General features: G+C 45.6%; 1 protein-coding gene across 1 annotated transcript; it reads right to left on the bottom strand.

The window, feature by feature from the left end:
• Window positions 1-3,156, bottom strand: LOC123825828 (ret finger protein-like 4A). The gene is made up of 2 exons (XM_045849479.1): window positions 2,871-3,156; window positions 1-656 (listed from the first exon to the last, which is right to left on the bottom strand). Exons 1-2 carry the CDS (start codon window positions 3,154-3,156, stop codon window positions 1-3), a joined length of 942 nt encoding a protein of 313 aa, XP_045705435.1.
• Between the last annotated feature and the right edge of the window lie 4,608 nt (window positions 3,157-7,764).

Here is a 7,764-nt window from a genome sequence, read left to right as displayed (position 1 = left end):
TCAGGGTGCTGGGTCAGCAGCGGAGGGGCTGGTGTCCATGGCTGTGGGCACGCAGGGTGTATCTTTACCTGCTGTGCTCAGAGCCCCATATCCTTGCTCAGCTGCCCTGGACACGCTGGGGCTGAATCCGAGACAGAGCGTCATGAAGCTCCCACCGTCCTTCGCCGGAGTCCCAGGAGCGAAAAACGGACGGAGGGGCTCTGCCATAGAAATTGGGGGGAACGTAAAAATGTGGGTGCTATCGCCCACGTGATAAAAGGAAATGGTCCCCATTTCGAAGTCCAGGAAAACGCCCACGCGGTTTAAGCCGGGGCTGACCATGAGAACTGTCAGCGGCCTCGTGCTGGCCAGGAACCTTTCTTTCTCCCTGCAGCTCACGGTCCAGAATCCACGTTCTGAAGAAAGGTCGACTTCCTCGTGCCGAGGAACAGACTCCTTGCAGACGCCCAGGTTCCACTCTGTGCTGGTGCCCACGTCCACCTCCCAGTAGTGCCGGCCAGACCTGAGCCGCGGAGAGCCCAATACACAGAAAGAGGCGCTGAACCTCTCAGGACAGACCCTGCGCTTCTGCTCCTCGTACATGCAGCGGACTCGCCGCCGGTCCTCGGAGATGTAGAGGAACTTGTTGGCCGTGTCCACATCCAAGGTCACGTCCACTGTAGAAGAGAAATCATCCTTCAGCTCTGTCCCCACCCCTCGGGCCCACCTCAGGGGTCCACGTGACTCATCCACTTTCTCGTTTTCATCTCCACACCTCGGGTTTTCCTGGGGGAACTTCCCGGGTTCCCGATTACATCAGATTTCATGGACACAAGGAACTGTCATCATTGGAACTGGCCCTTGGTCATGACAGAAGTTCTTTCTACATTAAGCTCTTTGCTTAGTTGATGAAGGAGGTTTCTTCTCTTCAGTGTGGACCCCACATGGAAAAAGAGACCGTGACTGCTGCATGTTTTCAAAATTAGCATACAGATTATCACAGACTGTGTCCACACATACACCTGAACTAGGCATTTCAAAGGATGGAGAATATTCTACTTACTGCAGAGTAAAATTGATCAAAGCTTTCTGTTTCCTCTCTCTCTCTAAATTATATTAAGATTATATATGCACATACATATATTTATATGTTAATATATAAATATGTAAATCTGTACATATATTTGTAAATATATGTATTTATATGTATTTTTTTCTAAGAGTCCTGACATTAGGGCGGATTGACATCTTAGTAGGAACGTGGACCGCAGCTCCAGGGGGCCGCACCGGGAGGGCACAAACGCGGAGCACAGGACCCTGTGCAGCAGCTCCGCCGCCCTCCGACTCTGATTCGGGCGCAGAGCTGCGCGTCTAAGGTGATCCCTGGATGGGGTTGGTGCAGCCTCAGAAAGAAACCTTCTGGAATAAAGACTCCTCGCTCCCTGTTTTGTTCCTTTATCTCTTTTTTCCGTTTTTAATTTAATTTTTATTTTTTATCCTTCCCTGAGGATATGTTTGTAATGATTTTGCACAGGGAGGAAAGGAAGGAGGTGTTGGGAAGGAGAGAGACATCCATTGGTTGCCTCACGTGCGCCCCCTGGTGGGAATTGAACCTGCAACCTTGTGGTGTCCAGGAACCACTTTAACCAACTGAGCCACCTCCAGGGCTTTTTAATTTTTAAAACATTTTTTTAAGTTTCAGTTACAGTTGGTGTACAATAGAAAACAATATTAAATGCAACTAGAGTTGAAAACATTAAAAATAATTGATGTTTGCCCGATGGGAGGGGTTTGGGGCATGAGGTAAAACAGGGCAAGGGATTGGGAAGTACAGATGGGCAGTGACAGAACAGGCCCAGGGTGGTAGTGGGAAGCACAGGGAATACAGTCAGTAATACTGGGGCGATGTGCATGGTGCCAGGTGGGGACTAGGCTGATCATGGGGAATCACTTCTGGAGGTACATGAGTATCTAATTACTATGCTGTAATTTTAAACTACTGTAATGCTGTGTGGCAACTGTAATTCAGTAATCAAATTCAAACATATTTAAAAATGAAAATGGTTTACAAACACATTAAAAATAGTTAAGAATGAAAAAGGATGGACTTCGGGGGTACAGTCTATGTAAAACCCAGCCTCAGATTTCTACTTAATCAATCAAATTTCCACTCCCTCAACCTCCAGTTCCAAGTGACCACCAGCTACCTGTGTGGCTACCAAAAATACAGGATAGGACAGGTTAAGAGCATGACTACGTACTTTTTCTTTTCTTTTTAAAAAATTTCTTCTTTTTTTTGTTTTTAGAGAGAGGAGAAGGGATGGAGAGAGGGAGAGAAACATCAATGTGTGTTTGCCTCTCCCGGGTTCCCTACTGGGAACCTGGCCCATACTCCAGGAATGTGCTCTGACTGGGAATAGAACTGCCCAACTTTTGGTTCCTAAGGCTGGCACTCAGTCCACTGAGTCACACCAGGCAGGGCTAAATCTTATGTTTTCTTGAATACCTACAGATGGCTCTGACTGTGGGGCTTGGTTGAGAGATGTTCTGCCAAGAACAGAAAACTGGTTTTATTCCTGGTTAGGACACGGGGGTGATTGTAGATTGGGTTCTGGGTCGGTCCCTTTAACAGAGGCAATCCATAAATTTTTCTCTCTTATATCAGTGTTTCTGACCATCTCTCACTTCCTTCCCCCTCTCTTCAAATAAATAAATAAAATCTTTAAAAAACAAAGAAAACCTACAGATGGTTTTAATGCAGACTTCCAGGTTGGCACATTGGGAAAGAATGAACATTTCAGGTGCCAGAACCCAGGTAAAGCACTTTGACTGGAGAGCTTTGACAAGTGGCTGTTTCCCATGGGGTGGGGGCTGGTGGCCCCAGACCTCACCTTGGAACCTCCGTATCCTCGGGTTCATCCTCAGGATGGCTCTCAGCTGGGGCTCCAGCACTCTGACCTCTGACACCAGCCTGGCCAGCTGACTTTTGGGCCTGATGTCACTCTTCTGAGAAACCTCGGAGCAAGTGAGGCACATAATCCCTTGTCCTCCGGGGTCCCTCGACAGTGAGTCGACACACTTGAGGCAGCAAATGAACCCACATTTCAAGCTCACAGGGTTTGCCATGTAGGTCAGACAGATGTAGCAACTGCTTGTGTCTTTAAAGTGCTGGGCCATAGCCACTGTCTGGGGGAAGGGACAGGCGGTTAGAACACAGTGAGTGACAAAGACTGATGGGTCCTGGGACTCCACTGTTTCTATGAATAGGGATCTGTACTCACCAGTCCCAGGCAATCAAGATGCAATCCAAGTACAAACATCAATAGTTCATGGCCCAGAATTTTTGATATTAAAATGCTAGTTAGCATGAAGAGAAGATTCATCCTGGGTCTGTAAGTTAGGGGGTGAGATGGTCTCTACTCTACTTGTGAATTTTTTTTTCAATCCTCAGCCAAGGACAGGTTTTTATTGGTTTTGGAAGAGACAGGAAGTGGAGGGATGGAGAGAGGAAGAAAGAGAGAGAGATCAGTTGCTGCTTGTACACACCCTGAGTGGAGCTCAATACTCAACATTCCGTAATACAGCATGACGACCAAACCAATGGAGCCACCTGGCCAGGGCTACCTGAATGTCTCCTGTGCCAGCCTGTAGCCTGGAGTGGCTATTGAGCTATTCGGATAGGGCTTATCCACATTGAACAGTATTGAACATAAGATATACTCTGTAATTTGAGGACATCACAGGACAGGAGAATATAAGTCACCTCCCAAAGAACTTCTAAAATTGATGGGATGTTGAAATGACTGCTCTTTGCCAGGTATAATGAAAGGCTTGTTTTTTTGCTTTCTTTTTTATTTTGTATATATGTCTTGTAGAAAATGAGGTTAGCCCCGGCTGGGAGCTCACTTGGTTAGAGCATTGTCCCGATACCCCAAAGTTGCAGGTTCAGTCCCAGGTCAGGGCTCACACAAGAAACAACCAGTGAATTCATAAAGGAGTTCACAACAAATCCATGCTTCTTTCTCACTCACATTGATAAGTTAAAAAAAAAAACTTGAAAAAAACCCTCGGTAACAATGACACTTCTGTGTGACTTCATATATCCAGTGGACAGTGCTGGTTGAGACTCAGAAATCCTACCACTGCCTCAGCTGAGTGTGGCTGAGACCCAGAGGAAAAGCTGAGAGGTGGAGTAAGTCAGTGGCTGACACTCCACTCACCACCTGGCAGGGTCCACCCATCTCGGATCTGACTCAGCATAAAGACGACCATGTTATTTCTTTCTTTTTTTTTTTTTAAGATTTTATTTATTTATTTTAGAGAGGGAAGGGAGGGAGAGAGAGAGAGAGACAGAGGAACTTAAATGTGCGGTTGCAGGGGGTTATGGCCTGCAACCCAGGCATGTACCCTGCCTGGGAATCGAACCTGGGACACTTTGGTTCCCAGCCCGAGCTCAATCCACTGAGCTACTCCAGCCAGGATGACCATGTTATTTCTGCCACCTGGTGTTAAACATCTAAGTTCTGCCCACTCTTCCCATCAAAGACAATTCATCCCTAGGTGTCCACCCCATGCCTGGCACTGAGCTGGCCTCAGTCAGCACTTGCTGAACCTTTTGTAGAAACAGGAAAGTCAAAACCATGGACTCACCTCTGGTGCACTAGGTCCTTTTCTGGTCTCCAACTGCTTCCCTTGTTGGCCCAGCTCTGGAGTGAGGTGGACCAGCAAGCCTCTTTTATCAGGCAGGCCCCTCCTCCCACCACACTCACTTCCTGTTTGTCCCACCCAATCCAATCAGATTTCCACCCAGGTAATGAGATTTTCTCACTCCACAGAGAGAACTTACCAGGAACAAAGGACATAGTTGTGTATGAAAGCTATTTTTAAGTGAACGTGAACAAAATACTGCTATGAAATCATTGTAGATTAAATCCTGGATATCATTTCTGGTCCTCTCTTGGGAAATGAATATCAAAAATGACAAAATTTTCTCTCAATCATAAAATGGGATCCTTTGGAATGTTGGTGACCGATTTGCCTAAAAATGTTTGGAATCACTGGATTGTGGATGGTAGTAGAATCACCTGAGAATCACCAGGACTCCTACTACCTTGTTGTTTTATTTTTTTATTTTTTTAACTACTTGTATTGTTTAAAGTTTGTTTCGGGTGTCTCATTTCCCGCTTTTGTTCACTTCACCACTGAGCTCAACTCCCTGCCCCCTGGGCGTCAGCACACAATTGTCCCTGTCTCTGGGATAATCCCTCTACCTTATTCCATCCCCTCCCCTCCTCCCCTCTTCCAGCTGTCAGTCTGTTCCGTGTGTCCATGCCTCTGTCCATTTCAGGGTGTCAAACTCATTTCCCCCAGGGATACATCAGCCTCCTGGTTGCCTTTAAAGGGCCGAATGCTATTTTAGGTCTGTATAGATGTAACTACTCCTTAACTACGGGCAAGGATCTCCACGCTGACTCCAGGTAGAAAAAAGGTGCTGAGCTGGATGAGACAAGGTGGAGCGCTGGATTTGGCCCCAGGGGCTTGTGTTTGGTGCCTGAGGTCTATTTTGTTTATTAGATTCCACAGATAAGTGAGATCAGATGGTGTCTGTAGCCCTGAACTGACCCTTTCAACCTCTTTTGTGCCCTGACTGGTGGGGCTCAGTTGGTTTGGTGTCATCCCGCAAAGCAAAAGGATGCTGGTTGGATCCCTGGTCACAGAGAGAGGCAACTGATGGACGTGTCTCTCTCATATCAATGTTTCTCTCCTTTTCTCCCTCCCTTCCCCTCTCTCTGAAAAATAAAAACAGAAACATAAATGTCCCCTCTTTTGTTATGTACTTATTGTTTTAAGAATGTTATGTTTATTTTATTTTATTAATTTTTAAAAATGTATTTTATTGACTATGCTATTAGAGTTGTCCCATTTTTTCTCCCCTTATTCCCTTCCACCCTGTACCTGCCCCACCATCATTCCCCTACCTTAGTTCATGTCCATGGGTCACATATAGAAATTCTTTGGCTTTTCCATTTCCTGTACTATTCTTAACCTCCCCCTGTCTATTTTGTACCTACCATTTATGCTTCTTATTCCCTGTGCCTTTTCCCCCATTTTTCCCCAATCCCCTCCCCACCGATAACCTTCCATGTGATCTCCATTTCTGTCATTCTGTTCCTGTTCTAGTTGTTTGCTTAGTTTGTTTTTGTTTTTAGGTTCAATTATTGATAGTTGTGAATTTCTTATCATTTTACTGTTCATATTTTTGATCATCTTCTTTTTCTTCAACTAGTCTTTTTAACATTTCATGTAATAAGGGCTTGGTGATGATGAACTCCTTTAAGTTGACCTTATCTGGGAAGCACTTTGTCTGCTCTTCCATCCTAAATGGTAGCTTTGCTGGATAGAGTCATCTTGGATTTAGGTCCTTGCTTTCTATGACTTCCAATACTTCTTTTCAGCCCCTCCTTGCCTGCAAGGTTTTTTTCTGGACAGATCATCTGATCGTCTTATGGGAGCTTCTTTGTAGGTAACAGTCTGGTTTCTCTAGTGGTATTTAAGATGATCTCCTTATCTTTAATCTGGGTAATGTAATTATGCTGTGCCTTGGTCAGGGCTTCTTTGGGTCCTGTGTCTTTGAGACTCTCTGAGGTTCCTGGACTTCCTGAAAGTCCATCTCCTTTGCCAGATTAGGGAAGTCATCCTTCATTATGTTTCTAAATAAGTTTTCAGTTCTTTCTCTTCCTTTTCTCCTTCTGGCACCATTATTCATTGGATGTTGGGGTGGTTAAAGTTGTCCCAGAGGTTCCTAAGCCTGTCCTCATTTTTTGAATTCTTGTTTCTTTATTCTGCTTCATGGTTGAATTTTTATGTCTTCCTTCTGCTGCAAATGATTGATTTCATTCCTTATTTTCTTCTCTTCATTAGTGGTTCCCTGCACACCTTCCTTTATTTCACTTTCATAACCTTCAGTTCTTCCTCTATTTTGCAACCATACTCAATCATTTCTGTGAGCATCCTGATTATCAGTGCTTTGAACTGTGCATCTGATAGGTTGGCTATCTCTTCATTGCTTAGTTCTATTTTCAGAGTTTGATCTTTTCATTCCTTTGGGCCATATATTTTCATCTGGCTCACTTGTTACATAGTAAATGGTGGAGCCTTGGGTACTTGCTAGGGCAGGGAACCCTGTCATTGTGTTGTGGCCCTGCATGTGGGGGAGGGGTCCGAGAGAGAGCAGTGCCATTTGCTCAGCTCTCGCCCCACGTTCAGTCACTTCCCCTGCTTCCCATAAGCAAATTGGGCCCTTCTGGTGCTGATTCCCAGGTTGAGGGGCGTTGTGTACATTCTGTGACCCCATCAGTCTCCCCTGAGAACTCTCCTGTGAGGCTGGGAGTTTCTCCCACCATTACCACAACCCTCATAGGTTTTAGAGTCAGAGGTTTTGAGGCTTTATTTCCCCACACTGGAATCCTGGGTTGCTCGGTCTGTCTGGCTCCCCAGTCATTCCTCCTGCTTTATTCACATGCAAATGTGGGACTCCGGCTCCGCCAGTCCCCGCCCTACAGGGTCTGCTTGCAGCTTCCTCTCCCTATTAGGTCCTTTAGCCCCCCGCCTTGCAGTGAGTTCTCTCTTCCAGGCTGTCTATATCTGCCCCTCATTAAGGTCTGGATGAATGTTTCTTCTTTAACTCCTTGGTTGTTGGGATTCCATAGAGTTTGGTTTTCTTGCAGTTCTGGTTATTTTTTGTTTTTAAATTTGTTGTTTTCCTTCTTTTGGTTGTGGGAGGAG

Source organism: Phyllostomus hastatus, unplaced genomic scaffold (assembly GCF_019186645.2).
Source record: "Phyllostomus hastatus isolate PE091 unplaced genomic scaffold, TTU_PhHast_1.1 phas_contig_133, whole genome shotgun sequence".
NCBI classification, from domain to species: domain Eukaryota; kingdom Metazoa; phylum Chordata; class Mammalia; order Chiroptera; family Phyllostomidae; genus Phyllostomus; species Phyllostomus hastatus.
The sequence above is the reverse complement of the archived record's forward strand: the minus strand, read 5'-3'. Positions and strand labels throughout refer to the sequence as shown.

Excerpts from the sequence above, each read along its gene's own strand:
- LOC123825828 (XM_045849479.1), bottom strand. The coding sequence starts at position 3,156 with ATGGCCCAGCACTTTAAAGACACAAGCAGTTGCTACATCTGTCTGACC. Across the intron at positions 657-2,870 it reads GAGGATACGGAGGTTCCAAG|TGGACGTGACCTTGGATGTG; the intron begins GTGAGGTCTGGG and ends TCTCTTCTACAG.